The sequence below is a fragment of the Ranitomeya imitator genome, chromosome 1, assembly GCF_032444005.1.
Source record: "Ranitomeya imitator isolate aRanImi1 chromosome 1, aRanImi1.pri, whole genome shotgun sequence".
NCBI lineage: Eukaryota > Metazoa > Chordata > Amphibia > Anura > Dendrobatidae > Ranitomeya > Ranitomeya imitator.
Window position 1 is genome coordinate 304,765,328 of NC_091282.1, and position 27,339 is coordinate 304,792,666.

Consider the following 27,339-nt stretch of genomic DNA (forward strand, 5'->3'; position numbering starts at 1 on the left):
AATAGCCGAGCAGAAAGACAATCAGTGGAAGCAGCTGCAGACTGCTAAATCCAAGGAGCAGCCATAGCACTTAAAACCACCAGAGGGAGCCCAAGAGCAGAACTCACAAAAGTGCCACTTACAACCACCGGAGGGAGCCCAAGAGCGGAATTCACAACAGAGAAGGGTATCGAGATAATGAGCTTGCGGAAGCTGAAGGACAAGCATGGCAGTGGTCAGGGGACGCGACATGAGTCCAGTTTTCTGGAACCCTTAGTGACAGAGTACGCCCCCAGCTGGTGGACGGATCCGTACTGTCGCCAGAGTAATCTGCGGTAGTCTGGCTTAAAGAGGGACCCCGGAGGGAATCTATTGCCTTGGCCAGGGAATCCATAGAGCGAGAGAGGGAAGCGGCCCATTCAGGGGGACTAGGCTCCGCAGAGTCAGAGGCGGCGGCAGGAGGTGGCTGCACACAGGCCAGAGCACAATCCGCAAATAAGGGGGTATTGTGAGCACGGGGCAAGGCAGTATTGCAAGTGGCACATGAAGTAAAAAATACGGTGTGCTTTTCGTTAGCCTTTTTGGCTTCTTTAGGGTGAGACGGTGTGTCTTTAGCGATAAGGGCCAGATAGGCAGGGTATGCGCTATAGGGCCTGGCAGGTTGCAGAGAAGGGGTTAAGCTTTTCTGGTAGAGCTTACCCATGGTCCTGTGCCTGTGTCCCCAGGGAGGATAGGACAGCAGAGAGAAGAGAGGCGGTCCCGTTTGTCTGGAGCTGTCGGCGTTTGTGGCTGGATTCCCCGCAGAAGAGTGTGCCAATATGAATTGCAGGGCGCTTCTCATTCTAAACGAGAAGCGCCGAGATAGTGGGCGGAGCAATAGATTGAGGCCTAGTCCGCCTGACAAGCCAGGGGCTAAATTTTTGAAACCTGCCGGAGCGCCGGGTGGCCGCTGCTGGCACCCGACCAATGTTTCCTCTCCCCGGGATCAGGACCGCACCTATCGATGCACGCATTGCGAGGAAGGAGGATACTCACAGCCTGCACCATAACCGAAGGTGCAGCGCCTCCTTCACTGTGAGGTATGAGCTGACCCTTTGTCTTCTTCAGTTGGGGGATGGAAAGAAACCTCCATCCATCTTCATCAGCTCTCGTGGGGCTGCGGTGACGCCATCAGGTGGGGACCTGGTAGTGTGGTTGGGCCCAGGAGAGGTACATAAGAGTCAGACTCTATGTGCTCGCCATCTTACAGAGGGAGATCGGGACCATAAAAAGAACCGTCGCCCAAGAATATATTAGGCATGTATACTCCAGCGTGCTCGCCTGTTGATGGTTCGGGGGACAACGGACCCTTGAAAGGAATCCATTGCCCCCTTCACTCCGTTAATTAAAAAATAAAAATTTACAGAAAATAAAAATAAAAACCGTTGAGGTCTGAAACAGACCCAAGTGCCTCCTGCAGACACTAAGCAAGAACTGGTTGAATATTGCCCAGTGAGAGGGTGTATACTGCAGAGGAGGAGTTATCTTTCTGTGTTAACTTAGTGTCCTCCTAGTGGCAGCAGCATAACACCCATGGTCCTGTGTCCCCCAATGAGGAGTAGGAGAAATAGTATTATAGTATCACGAAGGCTGCGTTTAGATGAACGTACCAGTTATGCCTCCAAATTGCAGATATGACTGCATCAGTCTGCTGCTTCACAGGCTCATTCGTCTGTGAGCCTGGAGACAATGAGCACCCCATCTTGTTCCCCTGTATAGCTCTAGATTCTGAGATATCGCCAGTCACTCTTATTTTAGCAGTTGGAGCATATATATAGTAGCATAACCCATTTAATGAAGTTAAGAACAACCTCATTTTCTTTAGCACTGCCCAAATGTAACCCCAACTCCGCACTCAAAAGTCTTAGTGGCATCTAAGGATAAAATAGCATCTTGTTAATCTTTAGTGACGATGAGAGGGCACAGATCTGATTGCTATGGGGGTAAACATTAAAAAAAAATTTCCTTTCACCTTTCTTCATGTCACTTTCAGCCCTCTCCCCATACACACAGATAAGGGAGATAATTCATTTCATGCTGCTCCCGGACTTAAATGACTGTTGCACCTGAAATTGTATACCAAGTTTTCTGTATTCTTTGTAAGATTCTGGGTGTTAAGATGAGTTGCTCAGAATTTGGAACTGGTTGGTGATGTTATTTTTCTCTCAGAAGCAGCATTACACGTAAGTTTGTATGATAATACTGCTCATTTCCATTCAATTAAATTGATGAAAGAGGAACTGTTTCTGGAAGTTAACTTAGTGTCCTCCTAGTTACCAGGCATGATTTTTTTCCTCTGTCACTACTGATCTTACAGTGTCTTTGTGGGATACTTACCAAACTGGTCGGCAATAAGATGCTTTTGTTTCGTTTGCTTCTGTGCCACCACAAAGATCCTCCATGCCTTGAAACACATTGTGTAGTGAGTGTACCTGGAGGAGTCATAAGCAATTTAACTTGTATATTGCTCCCGAAAGGTTATCATATATAAAACATGACAAGAAAACATATACAGAAGTAGATAATATCACTTGCTCCCCTTAAGAAGCCGGAAAATAAAATAAAAAAATCGCAGTTGGAAGATCAACCTCATGGTAAAACATACATTCTATGTAATGATTGTATTCTGATATTTTTCAGCATAGCTTATCATTTTCATTCATCCATCCATTTACCTGTAATGGCATTCAGCGCGAACATTAAGCCTCCACTCCTTACACAATGTCCACCACTCCTCCTTCCACTGAGAAAAGCAGTAACGTAGTAGTTGAAAGGAATAATGGCGTCTATAGAATGTGTTTGCATTCATTTAAAAAAAAAAGAAAAGAAAACACGTTAGTAATAGTTTATTAAATAAAATCCTACTGAATATAGTTGGGCTTAAAACACATAATGTAATGTAACAAAATAGTTAAAAAGCCAATGGGGTGGTGAATACCCCAAAATGTTCCTAAACTATATGAAGTGCAAACAAAGGTGGATACGCTGAATTACTCATTGTTTTTATATGCGTCAGTAAACAATAGAAGCGATCAGTTTGGTCTTTACAGACAGAAGCATTACCCTATATTATTATTATTTATATCTACAGGTTTTGAAGCTATGTTCACATTCAGCAGAAACTAAAAGATAAAATATCAAACTGAAAAGAATAAATTTAATTGGCAAATACCCCACTTAGGCTATGTGCACACGTTGCGGATTCGTGTTCGGATTTTTCCGCACCGTTTTCGAGAAATCTGCAGGTAAAACGCACTGCGTTTTACCTGCGGATTTACCACGGATTTCCTGCGGTTTTTGTGTGGATTCCTATTGAGGAGCAGGTGTAAAACATGCTGACATGCTGCGGAAAATACAACACAGCGTTTCCGCGCTGTATTTTCCGCACCATGGGTACAGCGGATTCGGTTTTCCATAGGTTTACATGGTACTGTAAACCTGATGGAAAACTGCTGCGAATCCGCAGCGGCCAATCCACTGTGGATCCGCAGCCAAATCCGCACCGTGTGCACATAGCTTTACAGTTAAACAAATTGGGAGGGGGGGGGGGGAGGGGGCTGAGCATTTTCCTAGCTATAATTAAGTGCTCATTCTGCAGTGTACGAACATTGCCTTACATGCAAAGCCGATTACAATACAAATAGGAAACACATTTTATATCATTCTCAGGTATTTTGGAGAGAAAAAAACGTGATGGGGGCTGAAAAACACTTCCACAACCTATAATGTGTGGCAATGCCTAATCACTGGCTGCAGAAGTTATAAGTAGTTTACCAGCCGTTTGTGTTACCTGGAGAGAAGTTTCGTGAACGTGCACTATACCTGGTCTGCACAGACTAAAAAGCTTCAAGTAACTTCACCTTGCAGTAGATGGAAGGACCCGTCCAAAAATTTTCCTTATCCACAGGTATAGGAACTTTCGGGCCAGATGCCTATAGATAACCAAGTATTTGGTTAGACACTTATAAGTACACTTATTTAGAGTAATATGGCCTTCCAAAATGATAGATTAGTGAAAGTCTATTTAGGATCACGGCTTCTTCCCAGCAAGTTGGTGTCCTTTTTATTTAACCAATTCCCAAGTGGTAGGGGTCCAGACACTGCACCAACTTCTCATGACATCATTGCCTTATCGATTCCGCAATCTAGCAGCATCAGGTTGCGTCAGGGACCGCAGATAACCATCAGCTAGAGACAAAGTACACTCCCTGACAGAAGTTATGTCGCTTATCCATGTTATGTAAATAAAAGCTTATAACTTGACGTTAAATTCATCCATTGGTTGTATAAATTATTCTTTTGAAAGCTGAAACCCTCCGAAATGTGGTTTAGGTTAAGAAAATAAATTGGCATCAATGCAGAAATATTGATCAGTTAATGGACACAGAATGGTCAGATTTTGGCAAGACAAAAGTTGTCGCACACAGAAAGTAATGTGATATTCAAACAAATAATTAACTTAAAATACCAATATATGTTGCATAACATTGGTGAATGAAGTTGTGATGCTATTAGTTATATTTAATATTTTGTGTGACTTCCATGAGCTTGAAGGACTGCATCCTTGCGGTTCAACAATGATTCATACAATTTAATAATGAAGTCATCAGGAATAGTAAAGAATGCAGTCTTACATGCCTCCCAGAGTTCACCCAGATTCTTTGGTTTTGTCTTCCAAGCTTCATCTTTCATCCTACCTCAAACATGCTCAATGATGATCATGTCTGGTGACTGGGCTAGCCAGTCCTTGAGCACATTGATCGTTTTTGCCTGGAGGAACTTTGTTGTAGAGATGGATGTATGAGATGGAGCACCATCCTGCTGCAGACTTTGACCCCTTTTATAATTTGGAACATAAGAGGTAGCTAATACTTCTTGATATTTTAGGCTATTGATATTGCCTTCCACCTTGCAAATGTTTCGCACACCCCCATACTGAATGAAACCCCAAGACCATGATCTTTCCACCACCAAATGTAAGGCTGCGTGTCCAAGTGCAGGATGGCCGGCGGTTTCGTCGGAGCGGCAAACCTGCTCTGCGGTAAGCTCCGCCCCCTTTCTGGGACGCGATGATGCCGGATGTGTTCATAGCACACATTCGGGATCATCGCACCCCCCATAGGGCCCTGTGCTATACCTTGCGGCGACGCAGCGTCGCCGCAAGGTATACGGACATGCTGCGATCTTAAAAGACGCGCCGCATGTCCGGAGTCGCAGGGCCGCCGTGTGCTTGTTACCACACATAGTGGAGACGGGATTTCATTCAATCCCCTCCACTATGCTGTAACATCTGGACGTTGCGTGTCTGACACTGCGGCTCTATGCAGCGTCAAACACGCAGCGTTTCCTACATGTGGAAACATACCCTTACTGTTTTCTGAGTGTATTTTGGATCCATACGGACTCCAGTAGGTCTTCTGCAGCATTTGCGGTGGCTGTGGTGTAATTCTACTGAAGATTCATCAGCGAAATCCACCTTCTGCCACGTTTCCAGCGTCCATCTGTTTAGCAGGCTGTGGGACAAATGCCACACGGTTTTTTATTTGCCTTTTGTTTAGTGCTGGCTTCTGGGCACTGATTCAACCATGGAAGCCATTTCGAGACAGAATCCTACAAACTGTTCTAGTTGACACAGGGACTTGAGGTAACCAGGCCTGTTGGAACTCTGCTGCAGTGGAAGAGGGGCTTGCTTTGGATTTTCTAACCAACAAACGTTCCTCCTGAGCAGTTGTCTTGCGAAGTCTGCCGGACCTGGGCTTGTCAAACATCTCCAGTCTCTTCAAGTCTTTTTTTAATTCTTTGTACTTGACGCTGAGACACATTAAAGGTGTCAGCCATCTCTGCAGTGGATCTGGTCTTCAGTCTCTTCATAATCCAGGCTTTGGTTGCAGGGTGGATTTTTGGCATATTGTCGGAGCTTAAGTTGCAGCTCAAGTAAAGGTCTGGGTGCTGGGTTTCACACACTAATTAACCGATCATTTACAGAGCACAGGTGAGGATGTAAACTAGGATTGGGTGCATTATATGACCAGGCGACAAAACTTTTGTCTTGCCAAAATCTGACCATTCTTTGTCCATTAACTGATCAATATTTCTGCATTGATGCCAATTTATTTTCTTCACCTAAACCACATTTCGGAGGGTTTCAGCTTTCAAAAGAATAATTTATATACAACCAACAGATGAATTTAAGGTTATAAGCTTTTATTTACATAACATGGATAAGCGACATAACTTCTGTCAGGGAGTGTAGTTCATCATTGCTTCTGTGTTTCTAGCTATATATACGAGCTGATTTGCATGTCAATATTTCACAAACGAGTGCTATTCGATTTTTTCATGGATATTGTCAAAGACATCACTGGACTCAGAGATCATGTGTCTTCCCAGTATAGCAGAGCTGCTGGGCTCTGGTCATAGAAGATATGGCCATACTAACCTGAACAATTAATCCATCAAGTTATTATGCGTGAAAAGTCAACAATAAACAAAAATAATCCCAAAATTACTTTTTCTATTTTCCAGTCACAAAAATAAATATATAAGTCACACAGTAATTTATATGAAACCCTAAAGAGTACTCAAGAATCAAACTATTTTTCCTGCATAAAGCCAAGCCTCACGCAGCCATGTTAGAGAAAAAAGATGGTTGCTATAGTAGAAAGTGGCTGTACTAAAAAAAAAAAAAAAAAACAACAAATTTCAAGCCTGCTGACTTATGCCCTCTGCAGTTGATCCTGCCCTAATAAGGGCAGAACCCAAGTGGCACCATTATCGCAAAAAGAGGGAACAGTTTTGATAAAATCACTGTTTTATCTGCTGCAGATCTACCTGCTGCCATATAGTTCTCCATATTCAGGAGCTGTGTAACCCTGCACCCTCCACTGATTGGCAGCTTTCTGCATATGCAGTGTACTCAGCGAGATGCCAATTAGTGATTGAAGAGGGATTATACCGAGCTCATGTATATGGACGACTACACAGCAGCAGGTTTACTGGTCCTCTAGTGATAATCTTCTGCTGGTAAGAAAGTGATTTAAAAAAAAAAACTACTTTACAGCAAGTAGCCCAATAAGTGACACGTTGCAGGAATCAGGGTCTCTGTCTATACTCCATGCTGCCCTCAGGATAGATGGCAGAAAGCTAATTCTTAGGATATCAGATCATTGGGGTCAGAATCAGTCTGCCGCTCATAGCTCTGCATGTAAATGGACGGAGCTGAAACAGCACACTTGTATTCACTGTGTAGCATCTGCTGCTGGGAATGCTAGGTTTCCCTTCACTTAAATCAGTGTTCCCCAAGTCCGGTCCTCAAGAGCCACCAACAGGTCATGTTTTCAGTATTTCCTTAGTATTGCACAGGTGATAATTGCATCACCTTCACAGACAATAATTCCGTCACCTGTGCAATACTAAGGAAATCCTGAAAACATGACCTGTTGGTGGCTCTTGAGGACCGGAGTTGGGGAACACTGCCTTAAATAGAAGATGAGCCACAATTTTTGGCTATTGCTAAGAGACTAAAAGGTAAGCTGCAGTTCTCAGCAGAGGCTGCTATATAGTGAACACAGCCATGTTGTTTTGGCTCCATTAACATCCAGAGGTAAAAACAGCTGAGAAATGACAAGTGTCGGATCCAAAATACGCTATTTAGGCCGGCCTCACACTCAGCGTATAAAAATACGGTCCGTAATTTACGGCTGTAATACGCAGAAAAGTCCCCCAAAATAGTGGTCCGTAGCTCCTCCGTAGGCAGGGTTTGTCAGCGTATTTTGCGCATGGCATCCTCCGTAAGTAATCCGTATGGCATCCGTACTGCGAGATTTTCTCGCAGGCTTGTAAAACCGACATACGGACATACAATGGATCCATGTTCTCAAAAAATCGTAAAAACATATATACTGTCTATATCTATATATTTCTATCTATCTATATATGTCAGTGAGATATATATATATCATACAGCGCTAGATAGCTTAAAAGCCGGTAATTCAATTGCCGGCTTTTCCTATCTCCTTCTCAAACCCGACATGATATGAGACATGGTTTACATACAGTAAACCATCTCATATCCCTTTTTTGTTTGCATATTCCTCACTACTAATGTTAGTAGTGTGTATGTGCAAAATTTGGCCGCTCTAGCTATTAATTTAATGGGTTAAATCGCGGAAAAAATTGGCGTGGGTTCCCGCGCAATTTTCTCCGCCAGAATGGTAAAGCCAGTGACTGAGGGCAGATATTAATAGCCTGGATAACCTTGCTATTGTAAGGTGACATAAAGCCAGATTAATAATGGAGAGGCGTATCTTCCAGATGTGCCTTTTCTGGGGTGGCTGGGGGCAGATGATTTTAGCCAGTGGGGGCCAATAACCATGGACCCTCTCCAGGCTATTAATATCTGCCCTCAGCCACTGGCTTTACCATTCTGGCGGAGAAAATTGCACGGGAGCCCACGACAATTTTTTCCGCGATTTAACCCATTAAAGTAACAGCTAGAGCGGCCAAATTTTGCACATACACACCACTAACATTAGTAGTGTGGAATATGCAAAAAAAAGGGATATGACATGGTTTACTGTATGTAAACCATGTCTCATATCATGTCGGGTTTTGAAAGGAGATACCAAAAGCCGGCAATTGAAATACCGGCTTTTAAGCTATCTAGCGCTATATGAAATCTTAATATACAGTGGGGCAAAAAAGTATTGTCAGTCAGCAATAGTGCAAGTTCCACCACTTAAAAAGATGAGAGGCGTCTGTAATTTACATCATAGGTACACCTCAACTATGGGAGACAAACTGAGAAAAAAAATCCAGAAAATCACATTGTCTGTTTTTTTATCATTTTATTTGCATATTATGGTGGAAAATAAGTATTTGGTCAGAAACAAAATTTCATCTCAATACTTTGTAATATATCCTTTGTTGGCAATGACAGAGGTCAAACGTTTTCTGTAAGTCTTCACAAGGTTGCCACACACTGTTGTTGGTATGTTGGCCCATTCCTCCATGCAGATCTCCTCTAGAGCAGTGATGTTTTTGGCTTTTCGCTTGGCAACACGGATTTTCAACTCCCTCCAAAGGTTTTCTATAGGGTTGAGATCTGGAGACTGGCTAGGCCACTCCAGGACCTTGAAATGCTTCTTACGAAGCCACTACTTCGTTGCCCTGGCGGTGTGCTTTGGATCATTGTCATGTTGAAAGACCCAGCCACGTTTCATCTTCAATGCCCTTGCTGATGGAAGGAGGTTTGCACTCAAAATCTCACGATACATGGCCCCATTCATTCTTTCATGTACCCAAATCAGTCGTCCTGGCCCCTTTGCAGGGAAACAGCCCCAAAGCATGATGTTTCCACCACTATGCTTTACAGTAGGTATGGTGTTTGATGGATGCAACTCAGTATTATTTTTCCTCCAAACACGACAAGTTGTGTTTCTACCAAACAGTTCCAGTTTGGTTTCATCAGACCATAGGACATTCTCCCAAAACTCCTCTGGATCATCCAAATGCTCTCTAGCACAGAGGTCCCCAACTCCAGTCCTCAAGGCCCACCAACAGGTCATGTTTTCAGGATTTCCTTTGCATTGCACAGGTGATGCAATTATTACCTGGGCAAGACTAAGGAAATCCTGAAAACACGACATGCTGGTGGGCCTTGAGGACTGGAGTTGGGGACCCCTGCTCTAGCAAACTTCAGACGGGCCCGGACATGTACTGGCTGAAGCAGTGGGACACGTCTGGCACTGCAGGATCTGAGTCCATGGTGGCGTAGTGTGTTACTTATGGTAGGCCTTGTTACATTGGTCCCAGCTCTCTGCAGTTCATTCACTAGGTCCCCCCGCGTGGTTCTGGGATTTTTGCTCACCGTTCTTGTGATCATTCTGACCCCACGGGGTCGGATTTTGCGTGGAGCCCCAGATCGAGGGAGATTATCAGTGGTCTTGTATGTCTTCCATTTTCTAATTATTGCTCCCACTGTTGATTTCTTCACTCCAAGCTGGTTGGCTATTGCAGATTCAGTCTTCCCAGCCTGGTGCAGGGCTACAATTTTGTTTCTGGTGTCCTTTGACAGCTCTTTGGTCTTCACCATAGTGGAGTTTGGAGTCAGACTGTTTGAGGGTGTGCACAGGTGTCTTTTTATACTGATAATAAGTTTAAACAGGTGCCATTACTACAGGTAATGAGTGGAGGAAAGAGGAGACTCTTAAAGAAGAAGTTACAGGTCTGTGAGAGCCAGAAATCTTGATTGTTTGTTTCTGACCAAATACTTATTTTCCACCATAATATGCAAATAAAATGTTAAAAAAACAGACAATGTGATTTTCTGGATTTTTTTTTTCTCAGTTTGTCTCCCATAGTTGAGGTCTGCATATGATGTAAATTACAGACGCCTCTCATCTTTTTAAAGGGAACCTGTCACCCCGTTTTTTCAGTAGGAGATAAAAATACCGTTAAATAGGGCCTGAGCTGTGCTTTACAATAGGGTATTTTTTGTCCCCTGATTCCCTACCTATGCTGCCGAAATACCTTACAAAAGTGGCCTTTTTCGCCTGTCAATCAGGCTGGTCAGGTCAGATGGGCGTGGTCACAGTGCTGTTTCTCCCCCACATCTTGCTTATGTTCCCGTTGGTGGTGTAGGTGCTTCTCGAATGCACTGCGCAGCTGTAGAAAAAGAGCGCGCTCGCCGCTATTCAGCGGTTTCTCGGTGGGCGCGGCCATCTTCCTGAGGCCGCGTGTGTGCAGATGCAGTCTCCTGCTTCCCGGGGCTTCAGGAAAATGGCCGCGGGATGCCGCGCGTGCGCAGATGGACATCGCGGCGGCCATTTTCCTGAAGCCGAGTTCGAATCTGTTTGGTTCCCCTAAAGTATTAAGAAGTAGTTCAGGCACAAAGAACAATGAGCTTCACATGTTTGGATTAATTATCTCTTTTTCCAGCCTTTTCTGACTATTTAAGACCCTCCCCAAACTTGTGAACAGCACTCATACATGGTCAACATGGGAAAGACAAAGGAACATTCCAAGGCCACCAGAGACAAGATTGTGGAGGGTCACAAGGCTGGCAAGGGGTACAAAACCCTTTCCAAGGAGTTGGGCCTACCTGTCTCCACTGTTGGGAGCATCATCCGGAAGTGGAAGGCTTATGGAACTACTGTTAGCCTTCCACGGCCTGGACAGCCTTTGAAAGTTTCCTCCCGTGCCGAGGCCAGGCTTGTCCGAAGAGTCAAGGCTAACCCAAGGACAACAAGGAAGGAGCTCCGGGAAGATCTCATGGCAGTGGGGACATTGGTTTCAGTCAATACCATAAGTAACGTACTCCACCGCAATGGTCTCCGTTCCAGATGAGCCCGTAAGGTACCTTTACTTTCAAAGCGTCATGTCAAGGCTCGTCTACAGTTTGCTCATGATCACTTGGAGGACTCTGAGACTGACTGGTTCAAGGTTCTCTGGTCTGATGAGACCAAGATCGAGATCTTTGGTGCCAACCACACACGTGACGTTTGGAGACTGGATGGCACTGCATACGACCCCAAGAATACCATCCCTACAGTCAAGCATGGTGGTGGCAGCATCAAGCCTGGCGGCCTCGACCAATCAGCAACGGGCATAGCGACGATGATGTCATAATGGTTGCCATGGCGACGATGATGTCATAAAGGTTGCCTCGACCAATCAGCGACGGGCACAGTCTGCCGCGAATTCTGGAATCATCATTGTCCATATACTACGGGGACATGCATACTCTAGAATACCCGATGCGTTAGAATCGGGCCACAATCTAGTATATATATATTTGCCTAAGGGTTTTTCCGTCTGTCTGTCTGTCTTTCTGTCTGTCTTTCTGTCTGTCTGTCTGTCCTGGAAATCCCGGCTCTCTGATTGGTCGAGGCCGCCAGGCCTCGACCAATCAGAGACCGGCACAGCATCAACGTAGACATCCCGCATCTGATTGGTCGAGGCCGCCAAGCCTCGACCAATCAGCAACGGGCACAGCGACGATGATGTCATAATGGTTGCCATGGCGACGATGATGTCATAAAAGTTGCCTCGACCAATCAGCGACGGGCACAGTCTGCCGCGAATTCTGGAATCATCATTGTCCATATATTACAGGGACATGCATATTCTAGAATACCCGATGCGTTAGAATCGGGCCACAATCTAGTGTATATATATATACCTATACTATGTGTAGACATTTATTTTAGCTATTCTATTCTAACCTGTCAGTGTGATTTTACTGTACACTGCACTGAATTGCCAGCTTTTCTATAGAACACCGCTGCGTATTTCTCGCAAGTCACACTGCTGGTCCGTGTGTAATCCGTATTTTTCTGGCCCCCATAGACTTTCATTGGCGTATTTTTTGCGCAATACGGTGACAAATGCAGCATGCTGCGATTTTCTACGGCCGTAGAAGACCGTATAATACGGATCAGTAAAATATGGCTGATAGGAGCTGGGGCATAGGGAAGCATTGTACCGTATGCAATCCGTATTTTCAGCACCTCTCTTATGTCCGTAAAACTCGCTAGTATGAGGCCGGCCTTACCTGCAGATGTAGTAATAATCTACAGGTAGTGTTACGGCTCTGTACCCACCATCAGGAAGTAGCAGCGTTTTGAAAGCAGCTCACTTCCAATGCGTCCAAAATGCTGCGTTCTATTGACGCAGGTAAATCCGCATGTGTTTCCAATACATTCTACTGTGGAAATTTCTGTTGCGGAGACTAGCGTCTCTGCAAGACAAATTGACATGCGTTGTATGTCAGATTCCACAGGTGATCCGCAGGAGCACATAGCTGAACAGTGGACATTTCTAGAAATCCCATTCACTGTGCTGTAACATCTGGTCGCTGCATTTTTGACGTTGCATAAATACGCAGCATTAAAACAACAGCGTCGTCGGTGCTCGCCACCCCTCTGCAGCGTCGTCGGTGCTCGCCACCCCTTTGCAGCGTCGAGGGTGCTCGCCACCCCTCTGCAGCGCCGTCGGTGCTCGCCACCCCTCTGCAGCGTCGTCGGTGCTCGCCACCCCTCTGCAGCGTCGTCGGTGCTCGCCACCCCTCTGCAGCGCCGTCGGTGCTCGCCACCCCTCTGCAGCGTCGTCGGTGCTCGCCACCCCTCTGCAGCGTCGTCGGTGCTCGCCACCCCTTTGCAGCGTCGTCGGTGCTCGCCACCCCTCTGCAGCGCCGTCGGTGCTCGCCACCCCTCTGCAGCGTCGTCGGTGCTCGCCACCCCTCTGCAGCGTCGTCGGTGCTCGCCACCCCTCTGCAGCGTCGTCGGTGCTCGCCCCCTCTGCAGGGTCGTCGGTGATCGCCCCCTCTGCAGGGTCGTCGGTGATCGCCCCCTCTGCAGGGTCGTCGGTGATCGCCCCCTCTGCAGCGTCGTCTGTGCTCGCTCCCCCTCTGCAGCGTCGTCGGTGCTCGCCACCCCTCTGCAGCGTCCTCGGTGCTCGCCCCCTCTGCAGGGGAGTGATGCAGCTGCACTCAATATAGTGAGCGGTGATAGTAACAACCTCCATGACTGGAAGCGAGCAGTGAGAATATAATTTCATTTCCCCCTGTAGCCGCTGCTCCAGTAAAGCAGACACACGTGATCGATACGCTATTTAATGCGGATTACCACTATATCTGTAGGTACCGTAGATTACGATTTTGGAGGTTCCCTCTATTCACATCTACATTGTGATTACAGCACAGTGCTGGATACATCAGTAACGGCATCTGACAGTTCCCACTGACTTCCACCAAATAACAGCGCTGCATGGAGCGGGGATTGATTTTTGTTCTAATTTGAGGGAATTCGCAATGAAGCCTCCAACAACGGTTGTGACCTAAACAAGACCAGACAGCACCTAACAATCAGCCACTGTCATCGGGGAATGGACGTGACAACAACGGGCTGGTAGAGCGGCTTATGCAGCAGCCAGAAGACCCCAATCAGGGCCCACCTCAGCCCACAGGCTGCAAAGAACTTATTCAGCTGATGTGGGAAAACAAAAACCTCTGTACAGAGCTGTTCACATTACGCAGGTGCCCACTTACCCTACAGAAGGCCAGATACTGATCAGCGGCCTGCAGAACTCCAGCTGCTGTGAAGCTGCGACTCCCAGGATGCCGTGTATGCCACAAGCAGTCAGTGAATGCTGGGAGTTGTAGTTCCCCACTGACCTGAGCCCCCACGTACCTGATGCGCAGCTCCTTCAGCCTCCCGCCACGGTTCCAGGTGTAGTTCACTCGGTAGGGTCCAGGACGGCTGCTCTTAGCCTGCCTCATGTTGGCAGGGCCCCTGAGGGCCACAGCTGGGACTTTAGGAGGCAATTTGGCTATGGCAGCCTTATGTGCCTTCTGCCTAGAAGAAGCAACCATTATGTAATGACAGTGAGCAGACATCAGTCTCCACACGCAACCCCTACATGGGCGTCATACCGGTCTCTTAGCGGACGCTCCATCTGTCAGCTCCGGTCACGGCAGCTCCGGTCACCGCCACATCCGCGCTCCACTTCCCGCTCGTTGTCTTAGCCACAGGACGCCTGTGAATCCAGAATGCAGCACAGCGCCATCTGCTGACACAGGGCGGCATGACATGACAGCGCAGGCAGGATCCTCAGAAGAAGACATAATGATGGCTTGTCTCCATTGTCGCCTGAATAAAACCCGCACTGCTCATGTGCGCTCTGCTCCTGCCTTTCCCAAGTGTTGCATAAAAGGGTCTGTGTCCACATTCAGGATTGCATCAGGATTTGGTCAGGATTTTACGCGGGTAAAATCTGCACCTGAGGTCACTGGCAGGTCACCTGCGTTGTTCATGCGTTGTTTCAGCATTGTAAGGCTACGTTCAGATTAGCGTTGCGCGCCGCTGCGTCAGCGATGCGACGCACGATAAAACGCGGCGTTTTGCGACGCGTGCGTCGTTTTTTTGACGAAATCGGACGCAAGAAAAATGCAACTTGTTGCATTTTCTTGCGTCCGACGCTAGCGTAAAAAACGACGCACGTGTCGGAAAACGCAACAAGAAAAACGCATGCGTCCCCCATGTTAAACATAGGGGCGCATGATGCGTGCGTCGCCGCTGCGTTTCCCGACACAGCGTCGGGAAACGCTAATCTGAACGTAGCCTAAGGACATGCTGCGTTCTGAAAAGTCGCACCGCATGTCCGTTTCAGCAGGTCTGCTGCATGCGTCTTTTAATGCATAGTGGAGACGGGATTTCATGAAATCCCCTCCACTATGCTGTAACATCTGGACGCTGCGTGCTTGACGCTGCGGCTCTATGCAGCGTCAAATAAACAGCGTTTCCTGAACGTGGACACATACCCTTAGATGCATTAGCTTCTTGGTAAGGGCGGTTTTTGGGGCTAATGGTATGTGTCCACATTCAGGATTTGCTAAGGATTTGACGCAGGTTAAATCTGCACCTGAGGTCACCTGCGTTTTTGATGCGTTATCATGCGTGTTTTTCATGCGGATTTCTGTGTTTTTGTAAGCTAAATAAAGATACACAAAAAAAAATTGTGCTGTCATTTCTTGTCCAACCTCTTCATTTACATACTCCATTGAAGAATAATGTTTACACACACAGCTAGATAGATAGATAAATACGATAGATAGATACGATAGATATCTATCATATCTATCATATCCATCTATCTATCATATCCATCTATCGTATCTATAAATCGTATTTATCTATGGTATCTATCTATCGATATATCTATTATCTACTGATCTATCTATAAATATATCTATATATAGATATATCGATAGATATATTGATAGATAATAGATTAATAGATAGATACAATAGATAGATGGATACGATAGATAGATACGAAAGATGGATCACACATGCGAGAAACTCGGACGAGTCTCGCATCTTAATACCGGGCATTGCCGCTGGCACTCGGGAGCGGAGCGTGCTGTTGCATGTATTTCTATGCAGCCGCACGCTCCGGTCCCAAGTTCCGGCGGCAATGCCCGGTATTAAGATGCGAGACTCGTCCGGGTTTCCCGCATGTGTGATCCCAGCCTTAAATAAAGACACATACACCCATGAAATCTGCGTTAGGCCGGGATCACACTCACAAGAAACTCACACAAGTCTCTCGCTTCAATACCCGAGACTGCCACTGGCACTCGGGACCGGAGTGTGCGGCTGCATGTATTTCTATGCAGCTGAACACTCCGGTCCTGAGTGCCCGCGGCAGTGTCGGGTATTTACCCCAGCCTTAAATGCGATGTTTAATTTAAAAAAAAAAATTTTTTTTAAATGGCGTGGGCTCCCGCACAATTTTCTGCGCCAGAGAGGGAAAGCCAGCAACTGGGGGACTGATATTTGTAGCCTGGGAAGGGGTTAATACCCATGGAGCTTTCCAGGCTATGAATATCAGCCCGCAGCTGTCTGCGTAGCCTTTCTGGCTATAAATTATAGGGGGACCCCACATCATTTTTTGGGGGGTCCCCCTATTTTTATAGCCAGTAAAGGCTACGCAATAATTCATAGCCTAGAGAGGGGCCATGGATATTGCCCCCCCCCCCCCAGCTACAAATACCAGCTCTCAGCCACCCCAGAAATGGCGGTAAGATGCGCCAATTCCGGCGCTTAGCCTCTCTCTTCCCACTCCCGAGTAGTGGTGGGATATTGGGTAATAAGGGGTTAATGACACCTTAGGTGACATTAACCCCTTCAAGACCCAGCCTATTTTGACCTTAAAGACCTTGCCGTTTTTTGCAATTCTGACCAGTGTCCCTTTATGAGGTAATAACTCAGGAACGCTTCAACGGATCCTAGCGGTTCTGAGATTGTTTTTTCGTGACATATTGGGCTTCATGTTAGTGGTAAATTTAGGTCAATAAATTCTGCATTTATTTGTGATAAACACGGAAATTTGGCGAAAATTTTGAAAATTTCGCAATTTTCACATTTTGAATTTTTATTCTGTTAAACCAGAGAGATATGTGACACAAAATAGTTAATAAATAACATTTCCCACATGTTTACTTTACATCAGCACAATTTTGGAAACAAAATTTTTTTTTGTTAGGAAGTTATAAGGGTTAAAATTTGACCAGCGATTTGTCATTTTTACAACGAAATTTACAAAACCATTTTTTTTAGGGACCACCTCACATTTGAAGTCAGTTTGAGGGGTCTATATGGCTGAAAATACCCAAAAGTGACACCATTCTAAAAACTGCACCCCTCAAGGTACTCAAAACCACATTCAAGAAGTTTATTAACCCTTCAGGTGCTTCACAGCAGCAGAAGCAACATGGAAGGAAAAAATGAACATTTAACTTTTTAGTCACAAAAATTATCTTTTAGCAACAATTTTTTTATTTTCCCAATGGTAAAAGGAGAAACTGAACCACGAAAGTTGTTGTCCAATTTGTCCTGAGTACGCTGATACCTCATATGTGGGGGTAAACCACTGTTTGGGCGCACGGCAGGGCTTGGAAGGGAAGGAGCGCCATTTGACTTTTTGAATCAAAAATTGGCTCCACTCTTTAGCGGACACCATGTCACGTTTGGAGAGCCCCCGTGTGCCTAAAAATTGGAGCTCCCCCACAAATGACCCCATTTTGGAAACTAGACGCCCCAAGGAACTTATCTAGATGCATAGTGAGCACTTTGAACCCCCAGGTGCTTCACAAATTGATCCGTAAAAATGAAAAAGTACTTTTTTTTCACAAAAAAATTCTTTTAGCCTCAATTTTTTCATTTTCACATGGGCAACAGGATAAAATGGATCCTAAAATGTGTTGGGCAATTTCTCCTGAGTACACCAATACCTCACATGTGGGGGTAAACCACTGTTTGGGCACATGGTAAGGCTCGGAAGGGAAGGAGCGCCATTTGACTTTTTGAATGAAAAATTATTTCCATCGTTAGCGGACACCATGTCGCGTTTGGATAGCTCCTGTGTGCCTAAACATTGGCGCTCCCCCACAAGTGACCCCATTTTGGAAACTAGACCCCCCAAGGAACTTATTTAGATGCCTAGTGAGCACTTTAAACCCTCAGGTGCTTCACAAATTGATCTGTAAAAATGAAAAAGTACTTTTTTTTTCACAAAAAAATTATTTTCGCCTCAATTTTTTCATTTTCACATGGGCAGTAGGATAAAATGGATCATAAAATTTGTTGGGCAATTTCTCCCGAGTACGCCGATACCTCATATGTGGGGGTAAACCACTGTTTGGGCACACGGCAGGGCTCGGAAGGGAAGGCGCGCCATTTGACTTTTTGAATGGAAAATTAGCTCCAATTGTTAGCGGACACCATGTCGCGTTTGGAGAGCCCCCTGTGTGCCTAAACATTGGAGCTCCCCCACAAGTGACCCCATTTTGGAAACTAGACCCCCCAAGGAACTTATCTAGATGCATATTGAGCACTTTAAACCCCCAGGTGCTTCACAGAAGTTTATAACGCAGAGCCATGAAAATAAAAAATAATTTTTCTTTCCTCAAAAATGATTTTTTAGCCTGGAATTTCCTATTTTGCCAAGGATAATGGGAGAAATTGGACCCCAAATATTGTTGTCCAGTTTGTCCTGAGTACGCTGATACCCCATATGTGGGGGTAAACCACTGTTTGGGCGCACGGCAGGGCTCGGAAGGGATGGCACGCCATTTGGCTTTTTAAATGGAAAATTAGCTCCAATCATTAGCGGACACCATGTCACGTTTGGAGAGCCCCTGTGTGCTTAAACATTGGAGATCCCCCAGAAATGACACCATTTTGGAAACTAGACCCCCAAAGGAACTAATCTAGATGTGTGGTGAGGACTTTGAACCCCCAAGTGCTTCACAGAAGTTTATAACGCAGAGCCATGAAAATAAAAAAAAAAATTATTTTCTCAAAAATGATCTTTTAGCCTGCAATTTTTTATTTTCCCAAGGGTAACAGGAGAAATTTGACCCCAAAAGTTGTTGTCCAGTTTCTCCTGAGTACGCTGATACCCCATATGTGGGGGTAAATCACTGTTTGGGCACATGCCGGGGCTCGGAAGTGAAGTAGTGACGTTTTGAAATGCAGACTTTGATGGAATGCTCTGTGGGCGTCACGTTGCGTTTGCAGAGCCCCTGATGTGGCTTAACAGTAGAAACCCCCCACAAGTGACCCCATTTTGGAAACTAGACCCCCAAAGGAACTTATCTAGATGTGTGGTGAGCACTTTGAACCCCCAAGTGCTTCATAGAAGTTTATAATGCAGAGCCGTGAAAATAATAAATACGTTTTCTTTCCTCAAAAATAATTATTTAGCCCAGAATTTTTTAATTTTTCCAAGGGTAACAGGAGATATTTGACCCCAAAAGTTGTTGTCCAGTTTCTCCTGAGTACGGTGATACCCCATATGTGGGGGTAAACTACTGTTTGGGCACATGCCGGGGCTTGGAATTGAAGTAGTGACGTTTTGAAATGCAGACTTTGATGGAATGCTCTGCGGGCGTCACGTTGCGTTTGCAGAGCCCCTGATGTGCCTAAACAGTAGAAACCCCCCACAAGTGACCCCATTTTGGAAACTAGACCCTGAAAGGAACTTATCTAGATGTGTGGTGAGCACTTTGAACCCCCAAGTGCTTCATAGAAGTTTATAATGCAGAGCCGTGAAAATAATAAATACGTTTTCTTTCCTCAAAAATAATTATTTAGCCCAGAATTTTTTATTTTCCCAAGGGTTACAGGAGAAATTGGACCCCAAAAGTTGTTGTCCAGTTTCTCCTGAGTACGCTGATACCCCATATGTGGGGGTAAACCACTGTTTGGGCACACGTCGGGGCTCAGAAGGGAAGTAGTGACTTTTGAAATGCAGACTTTGATGGAATGGTCTGCGGGTGTCACGTTGCGTTTGCAGAGCCCCTGGTGTGCCTAAACAGTAGAGACCCCCCACAAGTGACCCCATTTTAGAAACTAGACCCCCCAAGGAACTTATCTAGATATGTGGTGAGCACTTTGAACCCCCAAGTGCTTCACAGACGTTTACAACGCAGAGCCGTGAAAATAAAAAATCATTTTTCTTTCCTCAAAAATTATGTTTTAGCAAGCATTTTTTTAGATTCACAAGGGTAACAGGAGAAATTGGACCCCAGTAATTGTTGCGCAGTTTGTCCTGAGTATGCTGGTACCCCATATGTGGGGGTAAACCACTGTTTGGGCACACGTCAGGGCTCGGAAGTGAGGGAGCACCATTTGACTTTTTGAATACGAGATTGGCTGGAATCAATGGTGGCGCCATGTTGCGTTTGGAGACCCCTGATGTGCCTAAACAGTGGTAACCCCTCAATTCTAACTCCAACACTAACCCCAACACACCCCTAACCCTAATCCCAACTGTAGCCGTAACCCTAACCACAACCCTAACCGCAACACACCCCTAACCACAACACTAACCCCAACACACCCCTAACCCTAACCACAACCCTAATTCCAACCCTAACCCTAAGGCTATGTGCCCACGTTGCGGATTCGTGTGAGATATTTCCGCACCATTTTTGAAAAATCTGCGGGTAAAAGGCACTGTGTTTTACCTGCGGATTTTCCGCGGATTTCCAGTGTTTTTTGTGCGGATTTCACCTGCGGATTCCTATTGAGGAACAGGTGTAAAACGCTGCGGAATCCGCACAAAGAATTGACATGCTGCGGAAAATACAACGCAGCGTTCCCGCGCGGTATTTTCCGCACCATGGGCACAGCGGATTTGGTTTTTCATATGTTTACATGGTACTGTAAACCTGATGGAACACTGCTGCGGATCCGCAGCGGCCAATCCGCACCGTGTGCACATAGCCTAATTCTAAAGGTATGTGCACACGCTGCGGATCCGCAGCAGTTTCCCATGAGTGTACAGTTCAATGTAAACCTATGGGAAACAAAAATCGCTGCACACATGCTGCGGAAAAACTGCACGGAAACGCAGCGGTTTACATTCCGCAGCATGTCACTTCTTTGTGCGGATTCCGCAGCGGTTTTACAACTGCTCCAATAGAAAATCGCAATTGTAAAACCGCAGTGAAATGCGCAGAAAAAAACGCGGTAAATCCGCCATAAATCCGCAGCGGTTTAGCACTGCGGATTTATCAAATCCGCAGCGGAAAAATCCGCAGAGGACCAGAATATGTGTGCACATTCCTAACCCTAACCCTAACCCTAGCCCTAACCCTAACCCTACCCCTAACCCTACCCCTAACCCTAACCCTACCCCTAACCTTAACCCTACCCCTAACCCTAACCCTACCCCTAACCCTACCCCTAACCCTAACCCTACCCCTAACCCTAACCCTATTCTAACATTAGTGGAAAAAAAAAAAAATTCTTTATTTTTTTATTGTCCCTATGGGGGTGACAAAGGGGGGGGGGGGTCATTTATTATTTTTTTTATTTTGATCACTGAGATAGATTATATCTCAGTGATCAAAATGCACTTTGGAACAAATCTGCCGGCCGGCAGATTCGGCGGGCGCACTGCGCATGCGCCCGCCATTTTGGAAGATGGCGGCGCCCGGGAGAAGACGGACGGGACCACGGCTGGATCGGTAAGTATGATAGGGTGGGGGGGGGACCACGGGGGGGGGATCGGAGCACGGGGGGGGGAATCGGAGCGCGGGAGGGGTGGAACGGAGCGCGGGGGGCGTGGAACGGAGCACGGGGGGGCTGGAATGGAGCACGGGGGGGTTGAACGGAGCACGGGGGGGAGTGGATCGGAGTGCAGGGGGGGTGATTGGAGCACGGGGGGGTGATTGGAGCACGGGGGGAGCGGACACGAGCACGGGGGGGAGCGGAGCACTGGACGGAGGGGAGCCGGAGCAGTGTACCGGCCAGATCGGGGGGGTGGGGGGGCGATCGGAGGGGTGGGGTGGGGGCACACTAGTATTTCCAGCCATGGCCGATGATATTTCAGCATCGGCCATGGCTGGATTGTAATATTTCACCCGTTATAATGGGTGAAATATTACAAATCGCTCTGATTGGCAGTTTCACTTTCAACAGCCAATCAGAGCGATCGTAGCCACGAGGGGGTGAAGCCACCCCCCCTGGGCTAAACTACCACTCCCCCTGTCCCTGCAGATCGGGTGAAATGGGAGTTAACCCTTTCACCCGGCCTGCAGGGACGCGATCTTTCCATGACGCCGCATAGGCGTCATGGGTCGGAATGGCACCGACTTTCATGACGCCTACGTGGCGTCATGGGTCGGGAAGGGGTTAAGCTCGGTTAATAATGGCGAGGCGTCAATAAGACGCCTATCCATTATTAATCCTAGTAAAGTGTAAATAAAACACAGACACTAAAAAAAACTATTTTAATGAAATGATTACACACACTTTTTGACCATATCTTTATTGTACGCTCAATCCTCTTGAAGACCCTCGTCCTGCAAAAAAAAACAAACCAAATTCATACTCCCTGTCCGCAGATATCCCATAACGAGTGTCCCACGACGAGTCCAGCTCTGCTACATCTGGATGCCTGACATCCAGATGTAGCAGAGTTTACAGATGATCCCTGGAGATAACTCTCCAGCGATCACCTACATTCTTGTACTCCCGGTCAGCTGACCGTGAGAAGCAGCCTAGTGACCGGAGATAACCCCCAGTCACGTGCACGGCAGTTCTCGCAGTAATCTAAGTTATGGCGAGAACTTATCTTACAGCGAGAACTGCAGTGGACGCGGATTTCCGGCGGTGGGACAGGTGAGTCGGCATGTGACATGCGTAGTAAGCTGCATTAACGCAGTTTCTATGCATTTCACTAATCATTAGATGCGATTTTACCGCATCTAATGATTGTCTATGGGAAATTTACGGCGCGGCGACGGAGTGTCACCGCACAGTAAACTGACATGCTGCGTTCTGAAAAGACACGCCGTATGTCTGTTTACGCGGGTCTGCCGCCTGCGTGTTTTACCTCATAGTGGAGACGGGATTTCATGAAATCCCCTCCACTATGCTGTAACATCTGGACGCTGCGAGTTTGACGCTGCGGCTCTATGCAGAGTCAAACACGCAGCGTTTCCTGACCGTGGACACATACCCTAATAAGTAGAGCTGTTATCTTGGGAGATGTGTGCTGCGCCAAATGCACAAACTAGCACTCTTGTAAATGATCACATTCTGTGTCTGCACCGACCACAAGGGGGAGCTCATTGCAGGCATGGTAATATGGCTGCCATCTGCCTATGGGCACACGCAGAGACATTACTGCCATAATAATGTCCAGATTCTCTGTTATTTTAGTAGTGAAAACACTTCTGAAAAAAAAAAGTTTTCTGAGACTGAACTTTATTTTTCCCTCCATCGAGCCAAGTGAGGGCTTGTTTTTTGCCTGCCGAGCAGATGCTTTTATTGATACCATTTTGGGGCACGTATGATCTTTTGATTGATTTTTATTGTATTTTTCTAAGTACGATGATAGAAAAGTGGCAATTCTGGGGTTTTGATTGATACTTTTCATACTTTAATGAATATTCGGTCTTACTGCCCATCTCCAATAGGTGTATACTGACGAAAAAGATGTATGTCTGAGCACACTGTGACCCCGTAGTACTGTCAGTGACCCCATCAGCATCATTACTGTCAGTGACCCCGTCAGCACACAGAACTGAATCCTGTTTAGTGGGGGGCTTTGAATGTTAGGATCCATTGGAGACACAGTACATGGGCTAAACCGTTATGTGCAGGGCCGTAATTAGAGTTTCTGCTGCCCTAGGCACTTTTAGGGTACGTGTCCACGTGCAGGAAACGCTGCGTGTCTGACGCTGCATAGAGCCGCAGCGTCAGACACGCAGCGTCCAGATGTTACAGCATACTGGAGGGGATTTAATGAAATCCCGTCTCCACTATGCGTGGTAACGCACGCGGCGGCCCTGCGACTCCGGACATGCGCGCGTCTTTTCAGATCGCAGCATGTCCGTATATCTTGCGGCGACGCTGCGTCGCCGCAAGATATAGCACAGGGCCCTATGGTGGGGTGCTGTGAACACATCCGGCATCATCGCGTCCCAGAAAGGGGGCGGGGCTTACCGCAGAGCGGCTAAGCCGCTCCGACGATACCGCCGGCCATCATGAAAGTGGACACATACCCTTAGTGCTGCCTCCCCCTTTGGTGAGTATGACACTATTGGCAGTGACTTTGTAAAAAATCGCTGATGTGAAAGTAGCCTTTTCCAGCAGATCCGGCAGTTTTTCCGCATCTGCCGCGTAACGAATCACTTATGGCAACACTGAGTTCGGCCTCATTCATTCCCTATGGGATGTGCGGCACTTGCCGTGATCTGGCAAATGCGGTATCATACCTCCCAACTTTTGAAGAAGGGAAAGAGGGACAAACTTTGCGGCGCTATTAGCGCCGCAGCAAATTTTAGGCCATGCCTCTGACCACATCTATTTCACAACTAATCACACCCATAGCCACGCCCCAACCACACCCATTTAGTACTGCTGATCACACTGTTTCATAAACAATAATTTTAAACAAAAAAATATGGCCACACAGTGCTCCATACTGTATAACGACCCCACATGATGCTCAATACTGTATAATGGCCTCACATGATGCTCCATACTGTATAATGGCCCCACATGATGCTCAATCTACTATATAATTGTCTAAGGGTCACTTCCATCTGTCTGTCCTTCTGTCTGTCACGGATACTCATTGGTCGCGGCCTCTGTCTATCATGGAAATCCAAGTCGCTGATTGGTGGCTGCAAAACAGCCACGACCAATCAGCGACGGGCACAGCCTGTGTTACGTCCGCCGCCGCTACTTACCATCGTCGCGCCGCTTCGGGCCGCCGGCGCGCTGTCCTGGCTTCCTTCGGTCGCTCCTCGCTTGGGTCCCGGCGCGTCGCTCCTCCGGACTCTTCTGCGGCGCCGACTTCTTCCACCGCTGTTCGTCCCCGCCGCACTGCTTCCGGGGGACGGCGCGCTCATCGTCCGCAGGCTCCGCCTCCTTCACATCCTGCTGAGGATGTTCGGCATCTGCGCCGGCGCGCAGGCTTCTATGGAGAGCGCCTGCGCTCCAATCGGACCTCTCCTGCCTCCGGGATCCGGTAGTTTCAACTAATCCCGGTAAGACCTTCAGTATTTCAGGCCACCTCCCCTGCATGGTGGTGCCTGAGTGTCATTAGCTTCTTGCCTTTGACTCTGGCCCCTTCTGGTCTTGTGTCCTTGCTTGTTCAGCATCTTTCGCCTGCCTTTCGCCTGTGTTCCTTTACTTACCCGTCATCTCTCCCGTTTCTCTTTTCAGTTTCGCCTCCGTCTCCTGTTCATTCCCAGTACAGCTTGTTTTCCGGTATCCGTGTCGTCCATTGTGCTCCAGTCCTCCTGCCTCCGTGGTTCCCGCTCCTGAGCTCCGTTTTTTGTTTTCCTTTTTTGTTTCTTCCTGAGCCGTCCCTTCTGGTATCTGCTACTGTGGTTGGGTCTTCCTCGGGCCTGCTCCAGCCAGTCCCTGTATAGGGGTTGGTTAACACCTGGTCAGCTCGCCCGGAGATAGTACCTTGCCACGGTCCAGAGGGTCCACTCTCGCTTTCTGCTCTGACAGCATAACAGAACACTCAGGCCATGGACCCCGCAGGTGCCGCGTTTTCAGCCCAAAAGGAATTGGGACATTTGCGCGACAATCAACAGCGCATCATGTCTTTCTTAAAAAATATGGAGTCCCGTTTGACCTCATTACAGGCCGCCGACCCAGTCAGTGCTTCTCATCTAGCGAGCCTTCAGCAAGAGCTCTCCCAGCAGCGTGATACGCAGGCACGCATGCTGACCTACATGGCCTCCATTGATGACCGCTTATTCAACCTGCAGTCTGTCGCTACGCCTCCCATTCAGGTGGTGTCACAGGACCCAAGTTCTTCCCCCACACCTCACCCGCCACCTCGCCTAGGCAAACCTCCCAGGTATAGCGGTGATCCCAAACTTTGTAGGGGGTTCTTAAATCAGTGCCGACTCCACTTCGAACTTCTTCCCCAGCAATACCCGACTGATCGCGCTAAAGTGGCTTTTATTGTGTCCCATTTAGAGGGAGAAGCCTTAGCTTGGATCAATCCCCTCTGGGAGCGGGACGACCCCATAGTCTCTCAGTTAGCTTTCTTCTTGGAGACCTTTCGCAAAGTTTTTGACGAGCCCGGACGATTAGCCTCCACTACGGAGTCTCTTTTTAGTCTTCAGCAGGGTTCCTTAACGGTAGGCCAATATGCTATTCGCTTCCGTACTTTAGCCTCGGAACTGGGGTGGAACAACGAGGCATTAGTCGGGGCTTTCTGGCGTGGTCTGTCCAGTCGGATAAAAGATGAATTGGCTGGAAGGGATACTCCTACCTCTTTGGAGGACCTCATAGCTCTCTCTACACGCATAGATCTACGCTTCCAATAGCGAACTCGTGAGACCGCCAAGGAGAAGAGGCCTGTTCGCTCCCTACCACCGGTCCGAAGGCCGGGGAGCCCACGTCCAGTGACGTCCTCTGCTGCATCCGTTCCTGAGCCTATGCAAGTAGATCGCGTCAAGATGGCAGAACAACGTCTTCGGGAGCGACGTTCCCAAGGGCTCTGCTTTTATTGTGGTAGCGCTGCTCACTTGTTGCGATCCTGCCCCGATCGTCCGGAAAACTCCTCCGCCTAGGTCAGGTAAGAGAGGCCTCCCTAGGTGTTTCTGATTCCTCTCTACCTCTGTTCTTGTCTGTTTTACTTGTTCTAAACCTTAAACGTTTTTCCGAGGTCGCGTATGTGGATTCGGGTGCGGCGGGCAACTTTATCAGCCTTGAGGCAGTTCGAAAACTTCGCATTCCAGTTATCTCTCTGGACTCTCCTCGTCTGATCGCTTCCGTGGATGGAAAACCCTTGCAAGATGCCATCACCCTAATTACGGAGGAGGTCGAACTTCGGATTGGGGCTCTACATCGGGAGAAGATCACCTTTTACGTCTTGCCTCATCTTGCCCATGCTTTGTTACTTGGGTTGCCGTGGCTCCGTACTCATGAACCAACTCTGGACTGGCGTTCGGGGGATGTGCTCCGTTGGGGATCTCTTTGTCAAAAGCAATGCCTACTGCCCGTTAGGCCTGTAGTTCCTCCTCAAGCAGTTTCCATTCCCTCCGGATTACCCTCTCCATACTGGACTTTTGCGGATGTTTTTGATAAAAAAGAGGCTGAGACTCTTCCGCCACATCGATCCTATGATTGCCCGATCGAACTTCTTCCCGGTTCCGTCCCGCCTAGAGGAAGAATTTACCCACTTTCCTCAACGGAGACCAGAGCGATGTCAGAATACATTCAAGAGAACTTGACTAAAGGATTCATTCGTAAATCTTCTTCTCCTGCAGGT

General features: G+C 47.3%; 1 protein-coding gene across 2 annotated transcripts in view; it reads right to left on the bottom strand.

Moving 5' to 3' along the window:
* The window catches only part of SFI1 (SFI1 centrin binding protein), a 203,715-nt gene extending 189,159 nt beyond the window's left edge, over window positions 1-14,556 (bottom strand). For both annotated transcript variants that reach the window (XM_069757728.1, XM_069757737.1), the window contains exons 1-5: window positions 14,450-14,556; window positions 14,208-14,372; window positions 3,879-3,950; window positions 2,694-2,804; window positions 2,356-2,450 (exon numbers count right to left, since the gene is read on the bottom strand). In XM_069757728.1, the coding sequence (XP_069613829.1) occupies window positions 2,356-2,450; window positions 2,694-2,804; window positions 3,879-3,950; window positions 14,208-14,372; window positions 14,450-14,472 (466 nt within the window). In that variant the 5' untranslated portion in view covers window positions 14,473-14,556. The remainder of the gene's footprint in view (window positions 1-2,355; window positions 2,451-2,693; window positions 2,805-3,878; window positions 3,951-14,207; window positions 14,373-14,449) is intronic.
* Between the last annotated feature and the right edge of the window lie 12,783 nt (window positions 14,557-27,339).